We start from the raw sequence: 22,877 nt of genomic DNA, 5'->3' as shown, positions 1-22,877 counted from the left end.
ACAAGCCTTCGGGCTCGCATCAGCTTCATTCCAAAACCAAACCAACACCTTCTGCACCGAAACACAAACGCAAGGCTTTGCCAGTCTCCACGACACCTTCGACACCGAAGTCCTCGGAGCTGAAACACGTCAAACACAAAGACTCGGAGCCGAAAGCCACCAAACCTAAAGCTTCGGAGCCGAAGCACACTCCTAAAACCTTGAAGCCGAAATCTACGTCAAAAGCCTCTGAGCCGAAATCCACACCTAAATACTCAGATCCGAAACACCCTGCGCCTAAAGGCTCTGAGCCGAAATTGCTAAAAAGCACTCAGACTCAAAACACTTGGCGCCCAAAGATCCTCAACCTAAATCAACCCCATCCTAAGAACCTCTACCCGAACAGCCACCTTTGGATCCCAAACAAAAGAGACTCCGTATTGAGCCGAAAACCTGGCACCTCCAGGTCATTCTTCCTAAAAAACAGAAACTAGATCTCCCAGAGGATTCTCCTATACCTCTGAAAAAGGAGGACATGGATACTAGCCCTTCTCCCCCTTACATAACACCCTCTCCTCCTCCTAACCCAAATTTGATAATTACACCATCAAATTCACCACCACCTCCACCATCACCTGACACACAGGACGAGGACGATGGGAATGAGGACCATTATGTGCCACATGACACACCACAGGACACTGATCCTAGGGACAATTATGATAAAGATCAATACCAGGATAACAAACTCAACCTGTATCCCTCCAGGCCCTCCCTACCTGATAACATAGGTTTTGCACAGCTTATTAACAGGGCTGCTCAAGATCTGGTGTTGGTAGACGGCCGCACACATCGCTCTCTGCAGTGGTGGAATACACAAAACCTTTCCAAAGGGCGGCCATTCCTAGACTCGGTTCCACAGATAGTGTTAACAGCAGACGCATGACTCACTGGTTGGGGAGCTCATCTTCAAAAACGCACTGTTCAGGGCACATGGACCCTACAACAGAAACAACTTCACATAAACTACCTAGAGCTACTAGCGATTTTTCTAGCATTGAAAGCTTTTCGACTGCATTAAGTAGGCAAAGCGGTCTTAGTCTGTACAGACAATATGAAAGCAATGTACAACATACAAAAACAGGGAGGGACACACTCTCTACAGCTTTCACGCCTAGCTCAAAGCATATGGAGATGGGCCATACCTCAAAAGATATATCTCCTTGCGGAACACCTTCAAGGGGTAAACAACCAAATTGCAGATCTGCTCCATCGTCAAAGACAACAGATCCAGGAATGGTAACTACATCCTCAAGTTCTGATCCCATTCTTTCAAATGTGGGGGTACTCTGGAATAGATCTCTTTGCAACACACCTCAGCGCAAAATGCACAAACTTTGCGTCCAGGTACCCACACCCATCATCCAAGGGAATGCGCTATAGATAAATTGGTCAGGGAGATTTGCTTACTCTTTTCCACCTCTCCCGCTAATTCCATTAGTGGTTCGGAAGCTCAAGCAACAGTCACTCACAATGATCCTAGTGTCTCCCACATGGGCTCGACAACCCTGGTTCACAACCCTATTGGAACTATTGGTAGTTTCTCACCAAAAGCTGCACCTCTTCCCCCAAGCTTCTCACTCAGAACCATGGGGAGATAAGACATCCAGATCCCAGTCAACTCAACCTTGCGATCTGGCACCTGAATTCATAGAGTTTGGCTACCGTAATCTTCCGCCGGACTACATGAACGTCATTAAAGAGGCTAGACGACCTCCCACTAGAGCATGCTACTCTGCAAAGTGGAAGCGATTTGTAATTTACTGCAAAATCAAATCAATCCACTAGAAGTTTCAATACAAATCATCATTCGCTTCCTATTACACCTACAGAGTTGTAATTAAGCTTATATATCTATATGGTTACATGTGGCTGCAATAGCTGCTTACCTACAAAACAGACAACATCTGTCTTTGATTTGCGTGCCCGCTATCAAAGCATTTATGGAACAACTTCAAAGAATCATCCCTCCTAGAATTCCACCTTCTCCAATGTGGAATCTTAAAATAGTCTTTACAAGACTCATGGGCCCACCATTTGAACTTCTGCACAAATGTGAGATACAGTTTCTCAATTGGAATGTAGTCTTCCTTATAGCCATCACATCTCTCAGAAGAGTTGGTGAGCTCCAGTCACTAACCATTCAAGAACCATTTTCACAAATTCATTAAAATAAAGTGGTTCTTGGGACGAATCCCAAATTTCTACCTGAAGTCGTTGCTGCCTTTCATCTCAAGCTGAGCTACCCGTATTTTTCCTCAACCAGACTCCGTGGCCAAACGTGCTCGTCACACATTAGATGTAAAAAGAGAAATACTGTATTACATTAAAAGAACTAAATCTTTTCGTAAAACAACTCTTTGTTGCTTTTTCACCACCGCATAAAGGCAATTCCATATCAAAAGCAGGTATTGCACGATGGATCGTTAAATGCATCCAAATATGTTATGTTAAAGCTAAACACACATTAACAGTTCCCCCTAGGGCGCACCCTACATGCAAACTAGGGGCTTCTATGGCATTCTTAGGGAACATACCCTTAGATGACATCTGCAAAGCAGCAACATGGTCTACGCCACACACATTCAAAAAGGACTATTGTGTAGATGTGTTAGCAAAACAAGCTACTGTGGGTCAGGCCGTTTTAAGAACACTATTTCAAACCACTGCAACAGATACAGGTTAGCTACAGCTGGGAAGATAACTGCTGTATAGTCTATGCTAAAGCATATGATCTACAGCTCATATGCCTCGAACAGAAAACACTATTTACCCAGTATGCATCTGTTCTCGGCGTATAAAGCTGTAGATTCATATTCACCCACCCACCTTCCCGGGTACCTTTATCTGTTGCAGTATTATCTTACTTAGATACACTATACATGGACATCTCTTTCTACTTTTAATAACTCTATCGTCACCCTTATGGCAAAACCATCATCATCATTCATTGATAACTTTATTTCGGTCGGCAGACCATAAAAGTGCAGGTAAGATACATACAAAAAAGCGCAGATCATTAAAACAAGAAATAGAAGGCCAGGTCAATATTAGACGTAAAAATTAATTAAACTGAATAGTTATCAAGGACACGAGAATATAAAATTCATGATTAAATACAGATGTTATCCAAACCTTTTCCTTCTACGCCACATGCCAAGTAAGAAGCGAGATACAGCAAAGACGATAGGGGGGTGAGTATCATACGTTGAAACCCTACAGGCTTGGATGCAGTATCTGAAACCTAGGTTCCTGCATAAGGGAATCAACCAGCATTTCCTTATAACTTCATACGCAGGGCAGAAAAACATAACATGGCAGACATCTTCTCGCTTATAGTTACATGCCGGACAGGCTATAGTTTCCGATTTTGCCCATTTACAGGTAAATGCCCTGAGTGGTAGACTGCCATGCCTCAGCTGGATGTAAAGCTTCCTCGCAAGGGGTGGGTAAATTCCATCTAGGAATTCCTCCGATCGTGATTCAGTTTTTACTAGGAGGAACTCTGCAGACAGTCTTCCCAGGGTAGCTGAACTCTGTAGAGCTAGTAAGTTCTGATGCCTCAGCTGACGGACGAGTTCTGATTTGGTTATCCCCGGGCAACACATCTCAGGGGTCTCCCAGAACTCAAGTAAACCAATCCGGGTACTGAGAGCCCTGATGTGAAGCAGCCACGGGATATTCTTGCCTTTTAGAAGAGCCCTAACCTCTAAAAAATCCTCTCTATAGGAAGCCAATTCGGGCACTGACCAAAGTCTCTTCCAGTAGAGCATAGGCCGTGCTGCTGCTAGCTCTTCTATTGATTCCAGCCCCAGATCAAGTCGCAGGGGGATTAGTGGTGTACTTAGTGGCAAGCCCAAAAGGCTCCTCATAAATCCCTGCTCCACCCTCAGGAGATTAGATGTACTTTTGTGGCCCCAAAGTTCAGCGCCATACATTGAGGACGTTCTAGCCTGGAGTCGATCTATTTCAATAACCGGGGCTGCCGGTTTGAAGTCTGAGATTCTATGGACTTTGCTAATACCCCCAGCTACTTGGGATAGCCTGAGAGCTGATTAAGAAATTTGGGAACCCCAATCAAAGTTTTCCGTCAAGGTAATGCAGAGGTAGACAAAAGTCTTGACTCTTTATAGGGAAATACCATTGAGAATAGGGTTTGAACGGGTCTGCTTCGGGGGCTTGAAAATCATAAACTTGGTCTTATCCAAGTTTATCTCCAATCCATGTGAAGAACAAAAGGCTGCAAAGCCATCCAGAGTGCGCTGGATGCCCGATGATGTTTTAGATAACAACAGAGTGTCATCTGCAAACATCAGAGCGGGCACCCGCCCAGTAGCCAGCCTGGGAGCGTCATTGTCAGTTACACCAAGTAAATGGTCCACCAGACCATTGATGTAAAGACAAAATAACGTTGGGGCCAGGACGCACCCCTGGCATACACCCTTCGAGACAGGAAAGCGTGCCGACAAATCACTGTGCCTCCCACACCTGACTTGGGCATAGTTACTAGTGTGAAGTCTGATTAGGATGTTCATAAATAGGGCGGAAGACCCAAGTCTGCTAAAACTCTCCACAACTTCTCCCTCGGAACTAGGTCAAAAGCGGCCTGCAGGTCAACAAAGATGAGATAGAGGCTGCCACCCTCCACTCTCACCGTTTTCCAAAATAAAACCTGCAGCCGAAATATTTGATCCAGAGTTGAAATGCCAGTCCTAAACCCGGCCTGGAGTATGGTCAATATCTCATTTTCCTTCATCCACCCTTGGATTCTATCTAAGATGATCCTGCCCATTAGTTTTTGTGTGGTATCTATAAGACTAATGGGCCTATAGTTTGATGGGGTTAACGGGCAGTCTTTCTTATGGATCGGGACAATCTCAGCTCCCAGCCAGGTGCCTGGCGGGTCGGTCCCCTTTAGAATTGCGTTAAATAGGACAACCAAATACGGTGCTCATATTTTGGGTTGGGACCGAAATAAATCCCGGGGCATTTTGTCTAGGCCGGGGGCCTTAGTTAGGTAGTAGTCTTGCTATTGCAGACTCAACCTCCTTCAGGGTGATGTCCTCCAGCCGTTCCGGATGATGCTCATCCCCAAAATTCAAGGAGTCCTGCCTCCGTTCATCACCCAAGGGCCCCACCAATCGATACTCATGGCGGGACCCTGGGATGGTCAACAGAGGAGACGCCTCAATTTCCCCCAAGACCAAGTCCGTCATCCCCACCAATCTATACTCCTGGGGGGGTTCGGGATTGGGAGGGAGTATAATCTCTTCATCCGAATTGGCATATATTGCTCCGAAGTGCGTTTCCCATACTGAAGACGCTATATTTGGAAGTGGGGCTGGTCCTCCCCCGCTCAGACCCGAGCTAACAATAGCCCAGAACGTCTTGAAATCTTTACGTGAGAGTGCGGATCGAAGTTCCTCCCATCTATTCTCCTCCCAGTCCTTCTTTCCCCTAGAAATGGCCTTTTTATACACAAGACGAGCTTTCTTAATACTAATTCTATCTTCAGCTTTTATTGCAGACAGGAGGTCTTTTTTTGCTTTCCTGCAGGGGGCGTCATACCAGGGATGTGTCTTGGCCTGGTGGAGTTTCTTTCTACCCACAGGGCAGAACACGTCCACAAGTCTGACGACCAGCTGCTTGTGAATTTCCAAGGCTCTACCCTGGGAGTCTGGATCTAAGTTCCTATTACCTATATCCCCCATATCTGAAAGCTGCGGTATAGCTATCTGATATATTTCAGCAAGTTTGGTAGGAGAGCCCTGAAAACAAGGCCATTTAACCCTCCGCCTGTTATTAGAGATCAAAAGAGGCGGCAGAGCACCATTGGGTTCGGGAGCAGGGTTTGTTAGCCCAAAACTCCCGGGTTTGAGTGTTAAGACGAGGGCATTGTGGTCACTATCGTGCCTTAGGTAAACCCTGAATTCCAGCACCCTATCCCAGTGTCTATTGAACGTAGCTGACCCCGGTCTATCTGGCTCCAGCCTCCCATTACACACCAGCAGAGACGTTGTGAGGGAGAGTGATTTAATTTGAAGGACCAATGGGGTCCATGCTCTGACAGGGGGGATCTGGGGGTCGGGAACATGCCTGAACTGGTCCCCGTCGTCTAGCTCTCTCATGTCTGGACTCACGAGGGGCTTGAACTGACAATTAAAATCACCTCCGACTAATAGGGCGACTGAGGGGTCAAGTGACTGTATGAACTGCTTTAATACATCAATAGTGCCAGATTCTTGTCCACTCTTGAGTGGCCTTGAATAAATGTTTAATATGGCAACCTGGGTCATGTCTTGAAGCGTTAAAAGTACACATTGGACATCAGGAGAGTTAGTTGGTATTTGAACTACCTGGACGCCCAAGTGCATGCCCACCCATATTGACAGGCCACCCGAGGGTCTCCCCCTGCCCCTGGTTGTTGCCAGGATATTGAAAGTGGCGAAGCCGGCCCTTACGCTCTCCTCCAGTGCCCATGTTTCCTGCATCAGACAGATGTCATGCATTTCCATAAAGGAGCCCCACTCAGGTAAGGGCAATTTATTTTTCATCCCGGCCAAGTTCCAGGACAGTATTTTTATGCTCCCATCATCTGCCCAGTACTAGTTGATGGTTTACCCTTACTTTGGTTAGGCCCACTGCTACGCATTGAGGTCTCGGTCTCTGGTATCTTTTCCCTTGCCTCACTTTAGCAGCTCCTTGATAGAGGCGCAAGCCCCCGCGTATTGCATGTTTTCCCCCAGTTTCATCCTACCCTCACATGTTGAGGTGTTGTTAAATTTGCAGGGGTATTGATGTCACCATTGCCCTCCACTAACGCTGTTTGGATACCTAGGCTACTAACAGTTTGTTGTATAGGACTCTGCCTCTCAGGGCGTCAATCCACCTGTTCCAACGTGCTAAACCTATTTCTTTGAGGGAATAGTGAAAGTAGAGGGATATGCGGCTGGAAGCCCTCCCAAGTTGTTGTGCCCTGTTGGATTCTATGGTGTAAGATGTTCTGGCCCCCTTCATGCTGGACACCTCTATACTGCCTAGTTCTCGACTGGGGGGTGGGATAGAAGTACGATAAATGTAGGGGGAGAATTTGAGTTTTAGACCAGGTGGGCACCCCACTGCAGATGTGTTCCACAGCACGTGTATGCTTAAAGTTGATTACAACACAGTTTCCTGCAATAGTTTTAGGTCCAGTCCCAATCCAGTCTACTCTTCTAACACAATATTTCACCTGAGGCATTAGGGGAGAAAGGCCTGTTCAAACTAAGCCAGTGTATACATTTATTTTTAAGTTCGGTATGATCCTCACTTTTACCCTGGCTTAGGGCAGGGACCCCAGCAAGCACCACAACATATGGTAAAGACTCGGGAGGGAGATCAGTGGAGGGCAGCACATTTGCAGGCCCATCTTCTGAAATATTTCAATTGACTTGGGCTTGTTGGTCCAGATGCTTTGGCCCCACTTCAGATACCCCCCTCATAGGTATGGTGCTTCTACTAACTACTTTTCCATCCCTGGGAAAAGGTGGAATAGTATCAGGAATAGAATTGACAGTTACCCGAGGAGGTACAGCTGGTATGTTATTGCTGGCTGGCAAGGTTTTAAGGTTGGAAGTAGACTTAGTAGTGTTGGGAATCGATCTAGTGACGGGGTTCCCCGGTGGACTATTCGGCTGTACTCTCCCTAGGCCTGTATTATCGTTGAAACTAATCTATCAAGCCTGGATGACAGAGATTTGAAATGTGAACCAATAATCTGTTCCATATGGGCCTGGAAATCAGATAATAAATGAGTAACCCAAACAGGAGTTCCCACAGAGGACCGAGAAGGACCAGCGTGAACCAGTAAAGAATCAGATATAGGCGTGAATCTTTTGGTTAATCGTTTTGCAGGCTTAGGTTTCTTACTTCTGGGACGGGTTTTAGAAACCTTTCTGGCTGCAGAATGTGGGGGGGATTTAGCAGCCTCTGGGGGGACACTTACGTCATGAACCACCTGGGCACAGGGCAGCTCAGCAAAGGAAGACATAAAAAAAAGAACTGAAATCGGGAGGATTAGCAGTAACTTGTGAAGAGTCCCCTACAGGCTGGAGAGAGGGAATGGCAGGAGTGATTGATAATTGCCTCTCTGTATTTTCTATGGCTGTTGCCACTACCCCAGTTGTTTTCTGCATCATCTTGTCAATGGCAGTGAGGCTCTGGAGAGGTTGTGTCATGGCTGCCTGGTGCCTAGTCATGGGGCGAGATATGGCAGGCTTAGTGTTTTTACCCATGTTGCTCATTATTGAAAATAGGGTAGGCAGATCCCCACTATACACAAAGTTTCCTCCCTAGAATAATCAAGATAAAACTACACACTACAAAATTATTTGGATAGGCAATCCTGTGACCAAGAACTTATACTTAAAAATGAATATCCAATTTGGAATGTTAAACAGTACCTTTTGGAATAAATCAAGTCCGGGGCAAAAGGTGAAAATGTTAAGAGGATGGCCCAGCCCAGCCTCTTCTGGCGCCTGACGGCCACAGACGGCCCGCCCTTTGCCCGGGCTTAGCCCGGCGCGGTCCCGCGACGCGGGAGCTGTTCTCTGTTTAAAGCGCCTCCGGGCGCGGAAATGGCAGTGGCGGTTTCCGCCGCAAAGGAGCCTGGGGGGTGTAGTCCCCCTTCCCACTGCGGCCGCGAGGATGAAGAGCTGCGGCGGCGAGAGGGGGACCAGGGCGACCAGCGGCAAAGGCAGGGAACAAAGGTGAGTTTAAAATACCCCCACGTATGTCCAGAGAGCGCCCGCTCCACCGGGCCTGTCCTCTGTTTAAAGCGCCTCCGGGCGCGGAATTGGCGGTGGCGGCTTCCGCCGCAAAGGAGCCTGGGGGGTGTAGTCCCCCTCCGCACTGCGGCCGCGAGGATGAAGAGCTGCGGCGGCGGGAGGGAGACCAGGACGACCAGCGGCAAAGGCAGGGAACAAAGGTGAGTTAAAAATGCCCCCAAGTATGTCCAGAGAGCGAAACAATCTGGGGGATGGAGTCGATGCCCATGCGCACTATCACCGAAAGGAGGAGTCACCTACCTCGTGACTACAAAGACTTCTTCGAAGAAAAACAAAGTGCAAACATCTGGACCCAACACCAGATGGCGATCTATGCTAAAGCATATGAATCTACAGCTTTATGTGCCAAGAACCGATGGATACCGGGTAAGTAGCATTTTCCTTCTTTACTGTACCCTGTAACCTTTGTGAGAAGGTGTGTGAGTTGCTGTATAGGTAGATAAGTAGGTGTGTTTCACTGAGTGGGTGCGTGAGTCTGAGTGGATCTATGAATTCTAACTAAGCCTGGGGGTAAAATACTGCTCCACTCGCTGAGTCTGTGGAATTCGGCAACTGTTCCGTGGAGATACAGATAAACTCAGCAATGGAGTGGAATTTGTTTGTGCCATACACAATTGCGATTGAGTAACTGTGGCTGCACCCTGTAGTGCGCCAGTTGGCCCGGGCCCTTTGTAGAGTGTTTGAGAGAGGGGTGAGGCCTCCGACTTCTCCGCAATCTTGCTGTGGGGGACTTACTTCTAGCAAAAATAGGAGTTCTTGGCCCCTCAGCAGCCATGGGGACTTCATCCCCCAACCAGTAGTGCACCAGGAGACCCCTGTGCGAAGTGTTTGAGAAAGTGGGCGGGGCTTCGGACGACGTCTCGGTAATCCTGTTGGCGGGACTTACATGTCACTGCAATAAGGGTTCTTGTTCCTCAAGCGACCTCCGCAGCCAAGGGGACTTCATTCCCCAACCAGAAGTAAGCCAGGAGGCCCCTGTGGAGAGTGGTTGGTTGAGAAAGGGGGTGGGGCCTCCGACGTCTCAGCAGGCTTGTTTCTGTCCTTTATCTGTACTCTTTCTGCTAATTTCTGACCTTCATTTTGCCTCTTTCTGCTCCTCCCTGGATCCGCAGGGGGAGCCTCAAGGCCCCCACTGTCCCAGCCAACTCCCCGCCTTCTGCAGGAGCTGGCATTGCTTTCACACACAGGGAGCTGCTAAACATGCAGTTCCCCTGTGTGTGAAAGCAATTAATCTGTTTCCTTGCTTGCTTGACAGAGGGCAGGGAAACAAACAATTGTTCCGCTTCCAGCAAGCGAGACCATTTCTTTGCTTTCACTTGCTGAAAGCAGAGTGTTTGCTTTGGCTTGGCCGGATATATAAAGCTCCTATCAAGCCATAGCGCCCCAGGACATACAAGAAGCTGGCCCATGGGGGTGGCAGTCCCCGGGGTCATTATGGGCTCCAGGAAGGGAGGGGCACGCAGCACGCCTCCTTTGATTCCGTAGGGTATTCCCCAAGAAGGTGCCGGTCTCTGGGGCCCGGGCTGGGTTTGTGAGGTCTCCCAAATTACATAGTAAATAGTCCTGAGGAAGTGGTGATCCCCGGGGCTTGGGGGGTCCGCGAGACCCCTCCCCCCATTTCTTTTGAATTAGCCCCAGGAAGGTGGCGGTCCTCAGGGAAAGGGGGTCAGTGGAGCCACACCGCAACACACTATAATTCCCTGGGAGGTGGTAGTCCCCCAGGCACAATGAGCGAGGCCCTGTGCGCCCCTCCTCTCAATTTCATTTAAGCAAGCATGCCCCCTGGGACCTGGCCACCCAGGGGCTAAATAATAGGGCTGTGCGGGAGCCTGCCTCCCTCTCACACCCCCCAAGAGGCCTACGGGGGTCAGGGTATCCCTACCCTGCCCCGGGTATCCCTACCCTGCCCCCTTCTCTTTTTGCTTAACATTTTTTGAGGGACTCTGCTCCAGTCCCAAGATGGCTGCCAACACTTTCTTGTTTGAAGTCAATCAGATCTAAGCATGAGATTAGGAGGGAACGCAGGGCCGTCGCTTCCCTATATATGAAAATTTGAATTTCTTTCAATGACTCCTCAACTACTGAACAGATTTACACAAGAGCAGGAAAGGGCACTTCTCTGGACGAACAGCTATCTTTCTACCAACCGTGGTGTAATTCCGTTCAGCAGTTCAGGCTGCAACTGTGTCTAAAGTTCCTATGGGAATTAACATGGGAAAACGTGTTTTGAGACCCCCCACCCCCTCTTTTTATCAGCCACCTGCTTGAAGGATCACCCCAAAACTTTCAAGCGAGCCCTGAAGTGAGCGCCATACTAGTTTTTAAGCTTTCTCGAGGATTCGTCAAACGGCCCCAAAGTTATTGGCAAAACAAAAAATGCTCTTCCTATGGATACTATGTACTAGCTATACATACTTGCAACCCCTGTAGAGAAAAAAATATATATATATATTCCAATGGAAAAGCATTTTTTGACTTGCACATAACTTTGACGTTTGACCTTGCATATAACTTTGACGTTTGACCAATCTTCACGTCATTTTACAAAGAAAGTGGCTAACTTTGTCTAGTTCTGCATAGAAAGGTTAGGAGTGATTTGCCAAGCGGGGGCCAGAAAAAAAGGGGGGGTTAAAAAAAAATTTTGGTTTGCCATTCAATTTCCCATAAGGATTTTGAACACAACTAAATCCCGAACTACTGGACAGAATTACAACAAATTTGGCAGAGAAGTACCTGTTGGTCCAAAAAGAGCCCTTTTTTAGGTCTCGCCTGAGACAGCGCATGCTCTGTGTCTTCGAGACATTTAGTACGTGGCTTTTAAAAGTGCCACCAGAGGTTTTTGCTGGCCTACAGCTTGCATTCACGAGCTTGTGCACAGCTGCCATCTGTGTTTCTATTGCTGTAATCAGGCTCCTCTGCTTGCACCCCCCCTCCCTTTTCCCCCTCCCTCCTGGTCAGCTTCATTTGTCTTCTAGCTGTGAATCATGCTCCTCTGCTTGCACTCCCCCTCCTCTTCGTCAGTTTGATTTGTGTCTTCTATCACTGTGAATGATCCTGCTTCCACCAGGCACACACACCATCAGTCGTCAGTTCACGCTTCCGCCAGACACACACACCACCAGCCGTCAGTGCACACTTTCACCAGGCACACACACTACCAGCTGTCCGTGCATGCTTCCACCAAGCACACACACACCACCAGCCATCAGTGCATGCTTTCACCAGGCACACACACCACCAGCTGTCCGTGCATGCTTCCACCAAGCACACACACACCACCAGCCATCAGTGCATGCTTTCACCAGGCACACACACCACCAGCTGTCAGTGCACGCTTCCACCAGGCACACACACCACCAGCCGTCAGTGCACGCTTCCACCAGGCACACACACCACCAGCCGTCAGTGCACGCTTCCACCGGGCACACACACCACCAGCCGTCAGTGCACGCTTCCACCGGGCACACACACCACCAGCCGTCAGTGCACACTTCCACCAGGCACACACACCACCAGCCGTCAGTGCGCGCTTTCACCGGGCACACACACACCACCAGCAGTCAGTGCACGCTTTCACGAGGAACACACACAACCAGCCGTCAGTGTAGCAGGCAGACTCTTCTCAGAGTTTCTTGGTAAATATTTGTTCGATGCCTGGGAGGGAGTGGGTCGAGTTTCCTTAAACCATCCTGAGTATGCAGGTGCAGTGCATGAACTCCTGTGTGAGTGTGTCATGCTGCCTGGGACTCACTCACTCCACACTTGTAAATTATGCCTGCACCAGGCTTTTTCTCATTTGCAAAGTTCGGCGCATACGCACAGCTAGGCAGCCCCCACACCCCGTGAAATACTGCTTCCTACAACCAGAATGGAAACAACATTCAGAGTAATGAAAACAAGTTCATTTGATGCAAAGAACTGTTAACAAAAACCATGTCATGCTATTGTAGATCTGGCAACTTAAACAAAACAGCAACAAAAAACAAACTAGCATTGGCGTAGCCAATAGGTCTCGCTTTTTGGACCCTATAAGTATTTAGCTATGCAGCAGAATATCCTTGGTGCAACAACACCAATTGTTGCATGGCTGAACACTTCTAGGGTCCCAAATGCGAGACTTATTGGCTATGCCAATGCTTGTTGTGATTTGGTGTAAATACGTTCAGTTGCTGCATAGTTATTAAATAACAAATTTGTATATCGAAGGACGCAGGCCCTCCACGGATTCCCCATAGTGGATCCGGGAAATCACATGTCACCAGAGATGCTGTGATTGCCTGACCACAACTTGACCTGGAGGTTGCTCCTGCCATTTTGAGTATCAGGAAATTGTCCTTGGGTCTTAAAACTTATCGGCAAAATGATTAAAGGGTTTAGGGTGGAGGTATCCTGACCCCAGTGGTGTGTTCGGAGTATGAGAGGGACCTATGTTGGGTACAGAATTGAGTTATATTGTTTCTTTTCCCACTTCACAAATCCCCTGTGAGGCTCAGGGCAGCCCCTGTGTTAATCTGCGATGGATCCGCAAATCTTGACTCACTTTGGAAAGGGGAAAAACACTTTCAGACCTAGTCAGACACCCACACAGGTATTCACACCCATTTATTGACCAACCCAGGCAGTCACGTACTCACTCACAGACCTACGCAGGCATTCACAGGCCTAATGAGCGACCCACATATGAACTCACACACCTACTTACAGACCCACTCACAGAGACCCACACACACACTCAGAGTTCTGCATAGGCACTCACATCCTCAACTACACACCCACACAGACACTCACACACCCACACAGACACTCACACACCCACCCACACAGACACTCGATCACCCACTCAGACTCATTCAGCCATACCAATTCACAGACCCACTCAGGCATTCATACACCCAGTGACAGACCCACACACCCACTCACTCACAGATCCACACAAGCACTCACACCCACTCACAGACCCTCACTGTCAATCGCAGATCCCCACAGGCAGTCTCACACCCATTCACAGACCCACACAGCCACTCACAGACCCATGCAGGCACTGGCAGACCAGACCCATTCACAGACCAACACAGGCACTCACAGCCCAGTCACAGACCCATGTAGGTACTCTTCTATTTACAGACCATACAGGCACTTAGAGAGCCACCCACTTAGGTACTCACACAGCCACTTACAGACCCACACAACCACTCACATTCTCACTGATCCTCACATGTACCCTGATACCCACTGACAGAAGCACACTCCCACTTAGAAATCTATGCAGGCACTGACAGACCAACTTACCCACAAAAGTACTCGCAGACCTATGCGAGTACTCGCACCCAGTCAAAAAACCTATGCAGGCACTCCTATACACACTTATAGACCGAGTTATAGACCCACGCATCCACTTGCAAACCCACTGCTAACCAGGCCCACTAGTGCTGGGCCTGGTTAGCAAGACCCAGGACACTCTCAATCAAGTGATCAATTCCCACAGCATCTAGCTGTTCACATGGGGAAAAAAGTTTGGGGGGTATCTTTAAGCAGCCAAGTTTGTTACAGGTATCTAATCAAATGATAAGCAAGCAATCTGCGGTTACAAGTCTCTATTAGAAGAACAATTTACTTGCCTTCAGTAACAATCTTTCTGGTAGAGATTCTAACAGCAGAATCCTCAATGACTCCCCTGCCTCCTCATTCAGTGAACCTGGCTCTTTATAGTATAAAGCTCCATCTTGGAAATCTGCACACTGGTCAAGATTTATTGGATTTTAGATCCACATCCACAGGCGCTTGAGTCAGAAAGCAATTGAGGTCGGTGCACATGAATGGTGCAAAATAGGCCTGCACATGTCGCATCCTCTGGGAACGATGTCAATGTAGAGTCTCTGGTGCCACCTGACAGCATGCAGGAGTACTGCAAATTTTTCATATTGAGTAGGTCTCCTGGGGATTATCCAAAAGGTGAGGAATCTGTGGTTATATAGTCTTTCCAGAAAGAGTATTACCGAAGGGAAGTCATTTGTTCATTAAACCATGTCTAGTAGCAGTCGTTCAGATGGCTAAAACACTCGTCAGTCACATGGGGTATACGGTCCCAATCTGTGGAATTTCCTGAATCCAGCCTTGAGGGCAAAACCTAACCAGATGTTATAAAAAAAACTCAAACTGAAATCCTGCCATAGGCTGCAACTGACAAATGACCGAGGCAGAAACGTTCCTTGCTTCTGCCTGGATGGATCTAGCCTTTAAAATGTTTTAATTTTTATCTGCCAGGATTTTTAATTTCGGCTCAGTTTTGAAGTAGCCAGAGAGCAAAATTCAGTGCTATATAAAACTCCTTAACACAATGACACAACTGGTAGGAGAGCAAGCTTCCCTCACACCCACTATGCGCAGCACAGGTAGCAGCAGGGCAAGCAAGAGGCATAGGCAGCAGTGCGTGCTAACCTTACAGGTACACTGGAGGGCAAGCTTCTCCCATGCTATTCTACCAGATAATCCACCACCCTCTAAAAGTAGACTCCAAGCCATGCACTGTTTTTAGGTCTCGGCCTGCGTAGGCTGTGTTTGCGCAGTCTCGCCGGCGAGATCTTATGTCTCTTAGTGTGGGGCTTGAACCCGCCCCTCTTCTCCTTTGGCTGGCTTCCTAAACCGAGGCCAGCCATTGGAGAAGAGGGGCGTCTGTCAGTTTAAGCCCAGTCATTTTGGGATTCGGGGGCGTGTTTTTTCATGTTCTTTCTCTCCTCTTCCCATTGGCTGGAATTTTACATTCCAGCCAATGGGAAGAGGAGAGAAAGAAAAACACGCCCCGAATCCGAAAATCACCGGTCGTTTCTCTGAGGCATTTCTGCTTCACCTCGGAGAAACATGGTGGTGTTCGACTGCCCTCCTGACGGCTTGTTGTTTAAAGAAATCAGGAGTCTCCCGAATCGGGTCTGTTGGCATGCATGCAAATGCATAATGGCTGGGTAATGCAGTTCCTATCATTATTAACAGCAGTGAGATTGAAGTAAAGAAAGTACATTATCATTTTTGCCTCCGTGCCCTTAATAGAATGAAACATTTCCTTCACAATAGTTTTTCGTTTAATATATATCCTTTGTCTGTCTTTGAAAAAAAAAGTCCTCCTTCCCATTGAGTCTACTCCTTTGTAGTCCTTCTTTCACTTCTATGCACTGGAGTGCGGGAACGTTCGTAGCGCGACTACGTCACGGGACGCGGGAAGTCCATTCGCCCTCTAGCACTACGTGCTGCCCTTTCTGTGTCTGTCATTGCAGCCGGCATGAACGTCTGTACTTCCGGTTAGCGTGTGGTCATCTTTGAGGCGCGTTCCTGTGTATCGTGAAGTCGAAGCCAGACACGATTTGCCTTCCGTTCGTACGCAGCCATGCGCTCAGCCTCGCTGGTCCGTCGCTGCGCTTTAAGCGGGGGCAGTAGGTCGCCAGCTGGCTCAGCCTAGTCTAACCCCAGGTGAGAGCCGGTGCTTCATATGTCCTTGAAAGAAGTGGCATTCGAGGGCAACCTGCGGCCTATCCCATGGAAGCGTGAATACCCGCTAAGTATGATACGAGGACATGGGAAAGAATTGATGTCTAGCTGAACCGGGATGGAATCTTTGGATTCTGGGAAGTAGATCAGTGGGTGTTAGTAGCCTGCTGAGGGATTGCAAGGTGCTCTGGACAAGTGTGGGATTACTGGGTTTTCACTTCAGGCATTAATGTTAGCCTGTTTGGTCGCTGTCGGGGTGTTCCTCGTCGCTGGGAAGCTGGGTGATGTTCCGGAGTATGAGTAGTCATTGGGGGAGTTTTTGATAGTTGTCAATCTCTTCTTGGTGGTAGGTTTGCGAGGTGGGTTTGAAGGGGTCGCTGCACTTGATGGGTTAGCCTCTGCTCTTAATTCGGGAAGGGTGCATGAGAGGCCTTTGTCTCAGGTCATCACCAAAGGTGCGTGGTAGTCAGAGAGGTGGTGGTGGTGGTAATTGTAGAAGGATTGGCGGAGTTTGGTCTTTGCAGGTGTCTACTCTTTATGGTGGTAGAAGAGGGCAGTGGGTGTTCTCAGCTCAATGGGTCAGTGAAGAAGGAGCGACTGTCTGGGTGCTTGTCACTGAGCAGTTTTACTGGGGTACTAGTATAGATTCGCTGCCCGAGTGTGGATCAGCCGGAACTTACTATAAAGTAGACGTACATGTCTTGGGTGTAGGTCAGCGAGATCGCATAGCACCGGGTATGGCGTTATTGGGCTTCACTAGTGTGGATCGTAGGGGGTAGATATCACAGGCGGTTTTTGTGAGGGCGGAAGATGGACGAGAGGTTTTCGTTGCTCACTACAAGCTGAAACGAATCATCTGCTAACAGAATGTGCTCACTGAGAGGAGTGTGCACTGGACTGTACTAGATGTGTTGAGTAGGTTGAAGGCACCGTGAGGGTTTTGAAATGTGCCGTGTATGCTCAGGATGCATGGATGCCATAACTTTAGTTTCACTGGAGTTTTCTGTCAGTGCACTCTGACACGTTGGAGTGTGTAGTTGAGGTCATAGGTGTCTAGGATCAAAGAAAGGGCCTGTGTGTTATGAAGGCGTCTAGCGTTGTTATGGGCTCTAGCAAGATGTCATATGGTTCCTAATGTTGGGAGACATGGTTAGAAAATTCCAAAAATGTTTTAAAATTGTGCTCAAGAGTACTCTTTTGGGTTACAATGTTATAAGTACAGAGGGCAGTATTTTAAACTCCCACAGTTTGATGCAGCCAGGTACATTCATGAGTAGAATGCGGTGCCGATTGCAGAATGTATCAGCATACTTAATTCATGTGTTAATAAATCGTATACAGTTCTGATGTTTATTTTTTATTTTTTTATATGTAACCTAGGAATGGTTTAAATAACTCCAGGGGGAAACCTGTGGATGTGCCTAGCTTGGTTTTTGCACTCTAACATTTGTTGTGGTAGTAAGACTAGATGGGATTAGTAAACGGCCAAAACCATTGGTAACTATATTACTTGATCTAATCACGTTGCCAAGTATGTTAGGTTACCATGCGTGCAGTAGCGTGGCTGAGTGACTCACCTTTACCATTTCATTTACTCATGCGTTCAGAGCAGTAGTAAGAGTGTCATTTATTAGTACCATTAGGCTGGCTCTGGCTCTGTCTGTGTGTGTGTGGCTCTGTGTGTGTGTGTGGCTCTGTGTGTGTGTGTGTGGCTCTGTGTGTGTGTGTGTGGCTCTGTGTGTGTGTGTGGCTCTATGTGTGTGTGTGTGGCTCTGTGTGTGTGTGTGTGTGTGTGTGTGAGGCTCTGTGTGTGTGTGATTCTGTCTGTGTGTGCGTGATTCTGTGTGTGTGTGGTTCTGTCTGTCTGTGTGTGGTTCTGTCTGTGTGTGTGGTTCTGTCTGTGTGTGTGGCTCTGTCTGTGTGTGTGTGGCTCTGTCTGTGTGTGTGTGGCTCTGTCTGTGTGTGTATGTGGCTCTGTCTGTGTGTGTATGTGGCTCTGTCTGTGTGTGTATGTGGCTCTGTCTGTGTGTGTGTGGCTCTGTCTGTGTGTGTGTCTGTGTGCGATGTGGCTCTGTCTGTGTGCGTGTAGCTATGTGTGTGTGGGTGCCTGTGGCTGTGTGTGGCTCTGTGTGTGTGGGTGCAAATGCAATAGGTCTCGCATTTGCAAGAGATTAAGCTATTGGCATTGTAAATGACACTGCCATTTATTTATATGTTTTAAAAACAAAAATAATGTAATGAGCAATGCCAATAGCTCTAACTTTAACAAAGACGAGACCATTGCATTTTAAATGCTTGTTTTAAGCTCCCTCGGGAGACTGCCACCGTGGCTCCCTTCCTTGAAGTGCTTTTCATTGGACGGAACCACGCCAGTCTACCAACACCACCTGGTCAATTTCAGTTAATAGGTTCTGTCAAAAAAGCTCCGATTTGGCCTTTGATCATGGAGAGGCGAACGCAGGAAAGAAAGGGGAGAGGGCTAAAAAGGAGCATGAAAGAGCTAGACCAGATGAAAGGCCCGGTCTCTGTTTGGCCTGGATATACAGCAGCCCAAGATCGGACCCTCCTAATGGCAAGGTTTGGCATCTCGAAGACAGAAATGCCTTGTGCTGTACTGATATTGCTTCCTCTAATATAGGCTGATATGGTGGACTCTATCTCCAAAACTTGGAGTTTCTGTGGCTCCTTTGTTTTGCCTCTGTGGTCCAGCAGACACTACACAGTCTTTGCCAACCCTCCTTTGGTCTCGCCCTTCTTTCAGGCAGTATAACCTGCTCACCTGTTGCTTGCTGTCTGTTGTCCTTTTCCTCTTTGGGGTTCAGGCAGGAGATCGCGCAGGACCTGCTCTCCTCTCAGTGCCTCTGTCTTGAGGTCCATCCATTCCACTTCACATGTAGACCATTCTTGTAGCCATTCCACAGCAGATCTACCCCTCCACACACTGGTCTCTTTAGTTAGCCTTGTGGTCCTCCTGTCTTTAAGTACTTTCTGGTTTGGGTCGCTTCTTGAGTACAGGATGGGTTGGACCGACCTCAATATTCAGCCTGCGGCAGACTTCCCCAACTTCTAAGTGCTGTATTTTAGCTCGTCAATGGTCTGCGTGCAGACTGTTTGCCAGCTCCTGCCACCCTGGAGAACTGTAAGGCAGTACAGCAGTTTTAGCATCCACTTCCAGGTGGCTCTGGCTGTTGCCTATCATGGAGTAGAAGCTTGAACAGCAAAATGTGGTTTCTGGTTCATGCCGAACCTAAACATTTTAAGTTTTCTAGTAAGAATCCAAAACCCCAATTATTATTAGTATCAATCGATTATTGTGGCATTGCTGCCTTAGCTGGTACTGTGACTTTTTTCTCATAAAAACTTTGTTTTACACTGACCATTCTTTTATTATGTTTTTTTCAGAGGGATGACTTTGACCTCGGAGTTTGAACCAAGACGTTCGTTTAAAGATGCTGCAGGAAAACTTTTTTTTTTTTTAATAAAGGTGTATTCAAGAACTACACCAACAGTATCTTCATTTTTACGTAGACGTCTAAACCTTAATGGACGAAGGAAGCTTTGTTGTGAATTACAGGTAGATGTCTGCACCAGAAACTCTTGGCTACACCTTGAATCACATATACAAAACCTTTAGTGAGTTTCGGAAGAGCTAAATTTGGAGAAAGCAGTTCTGGTATCCAGGTTGAAACGCCAGTCAAGTGAAGTAATAATTAAAATGTTTATATGTACATTCATCCAGTTTATTTTCCTAAGTTGAGAATTTAAGAGCCATTCGTAGATTCCACGATCTGGTTTACAAATTCCATGGTTGTTCCTATCATGTGTTCACTTTTATAATATCATTTTAAGCACGGTTTACATTTTTTGCAAGATAAAATGTGATTAAATTAAATGCTACGAGTTTTCAAGCATCTCTGCTGCCACAAGAGTTGTTATTTGTTTGCTTTTGGCTTCAGCAGTGGCCTTTTTCTTGACTTTGAAACAGAGACGACTCCAGAGACCAAGGGAACATGCATGCGTGCTGCACAGCTCCAAAATAAATATTGAATTGTACTTTGTTATTGATGACATTTGTTTCCCATGTGGAAGACAAACAACGTAGAAGACGGTCAAAGTCAATTCTTTCAGGAAACCTCTGAAAACGGATGTCTTCAGTCTTGCTTACAATTGAAATCCGTATGGAATTATGTGCTGTGAATCGAGACTGGTTTGACAAGGCCACGCACCTTTCATATCAGACTGTAATGTCACGTGCTGGCTAAAGCTGACTGTTTCTATAGACACTTTCAGTATTCTGAAGAGAGGTGACGATGATGAGTGTACACAACCTCTAGATAAATAAGTATTATCGGTAGGGGTCCAGTTGAATCATCCATCTTCAAAGGAAAATCAGTAGCCTGGCTCCGTTGCCCACGTCCTTCCTCTCATTGCAACAAAAGGATAGGATTTGTCAACTTTCTGAGAGGCTGCTGCCAAATAATATATCAGGCCCAAACATTATGACCTCTTCTTAGATGTGGAGGTGCCTTCTCATTTTAGGTTAAGGTATAAACGAAGAACACAATACCAAGTCAAACGTGTACTTTTTCTCCCTTCGATGGAAGTCTATATCACCTTTCATTGCAGACACCAAAAGGTTTGCATATTACCTCTGCAGCCGTGGGAAATCTTACATGCTATCCATTTGACCTGTATAAAAATCCACTTGTGCCATGCAGTGAGGTGACCCAATATGGCAGTTGTCCCTTTATTTCAGAACTCGATCTAATTATGCCAATACTCCTTTTATATCAGGGTTTGGATTGTTGAAAGCCTCTATTTATGCCTCATTTCTGATGCCAGACTCTGAATTCACTAGATTTCTATACATGTTGACTCTTTGAATGTGAATATACAGGGTCCGTTTAGGAATGGATTCTGTTAGGCTAGCTTTTTGATTATTGGTTGACTTCACAAAGTATTACTGTAAAGAAACCGAGCTTCTAGGTTGCTAATTGAGGGTTATCAAAACCGCTTAGTTGCACCTTCTCCAGTTGACCATATTGTGTAATTCTTGGTCAGATCACGGTTTCTCAATGTGCCTTGTATCCCATAAATTGTGAGCATATACAAAGAGCTAGATAAATGTCTGGTTTAACATTTTACGGCTAGATGAACTTTGCAACATCTTGTCAGAGTCTAAATGTTGTGGGTCTGATTTACAAGGCTACTTACACATAAAGGTTTGCCTTACATGTACAAAAGGAGCTTTTGCACTTGTACAAGAGTTATTCCAAAGAGAACTTTAGTGTGAGAACACTCGCATGAAAATTTTAGTGCGAGCAAATCTATTCACAGGTATAGGAGGTTTGCGAAAAGCTGTAGTTCCAGGACTCGAATCCTCTGCGAGTTTGTGCACACTCACAAAATCACATGCTTATAGGTATTCGCTGACTCATACTGGGAAAGGTCGAAAAGGTACTCCTGACAAGGGCTGATTTAAGTCCTATTTTTCCCACCTTCAATATAAAAGATTTTTAGGCAAAGAAGTTTCTCCATAGCAGAAACATTTTCCACATGGCTCATCAAGTCTGGATGCAGCTTCAATATATTCCAGTGTTCATGCAATACATTTTCTTACTGTCCCAATTGAATTTGGTAAAAAAGCAAAACTTCGTGGTGCCTCCCTTAATTCGGTCCTTTGAAATAAAAAGATCATGATTACGAATCCTCTCTTTGGATCTCAATAGCACAAGTTTCTGTTGGAAAAAAGAATTTCTTCAAGTCAAACTCCCATTTCTTTGCCTTCATTTTAAAATTTTGCGTATTAGAACAGCCGTGGCACACTCTACATTTCCCCTTCTCGAATGGTTGACATGAGCCTTGTGGGGATGGGGGCAATCCAGAGTATATAAAATAATATTAGCGGAGGTAGATTTACAAAACATTCTGATATTTAGTTCATTATCCTGCAAATATAACAACAAATCATCCATTGTATCATAAGTATATGCATAGGTGAGTTTAAAGATGTAGGAGAGTAGGGTCTGCTATCCTATGGTCACCCCAAATTTTTGCTTTTTGCTTCACTGGTTTATGACTTAATGTGGCTGTGGGCCTGCTAATCAGACCCACAGCCTGCTGTTCTCTCTCTAAATTGTTACCCATGTACTTTAGGTGCATAACGACATTGGAAATGGTTCACCTTATTGGCCCCTGTAACAGTGTACCCAGGTACCCAGGGCATAGGTGCTTCCAAGGCCTACCAGGGGCTGCAGCATGTATTATGCCACCCCTGGCCTGGCCTCCATATTTTGACACAACTGGCTGATCACTCAGCTGGGGTAAGTCGGTGTAACCACCCCTTACTTAGGTGTAGTATGCCTATACCTAACCTAAAATGGACACATATGTTCCTATCAGTCACTCCTAGGGAAGGCCTCATCAATCCTGGAGGCAGAGTGCTTGGAAATATGTGAGATGGTGCTCTGGCATGAGCTGAGCCTGTCTGCAGCTTCGGAACCATGTCCTTTAGCTGTTTCATGATACTGCCAT

At 46.9% G+C, this 22,877-nt stretch overlaps 1 protein-coding gene across 3 annotated transcripts in view; it reads left to right on the top strand.

Moving 5' to 3' along the window:
* IMP3 (IMP U3 small nucleolar ribonucleoprotein 3) overlaps positions 1–20,254 on the top strand; it is a 174,052-nt gene extending 153,798 nt beyond the window's left edge. For all 3 annotated transcript variants that reach the window (XM_078687033.1, XM_078687025.1, XM_078687016.1), the window contains one exon: positions 19,746–20,254. In XM_078687033.1, the coding sequence (XP_078543159.1) occupies positions 19,746–19,772 (27 nt within the window). In that variant the 3' untranslated portion in view covers positions 19,773–20,254. The remainder of the gene's footprint in view (positions 1–19,745) is intronic.
* The last annotated feature ends 2,623 nt before the right edge of the window (positions 20,255–22,877 follow it).

This window comes from Lissotriton helveticus, chromosome 1_1 (assembly GCF_964261635.1).
Source record: "Lissotriton helveticus chromosome 1_1, aLisHel1.1, whole genome shotgun sequence".
NCBI classification, from domain to species: Eukaryota; Metazoa; Chordata; class Amphibia; order Caudata; family Salamandridae; genus Lissotriton; species Lissotriton helveticus.
The sequence above is the reverse complement of the archived record's forward strand: the minus strand, read 5'-3'. Positions and strand labels throughout refer to the sequence as shown.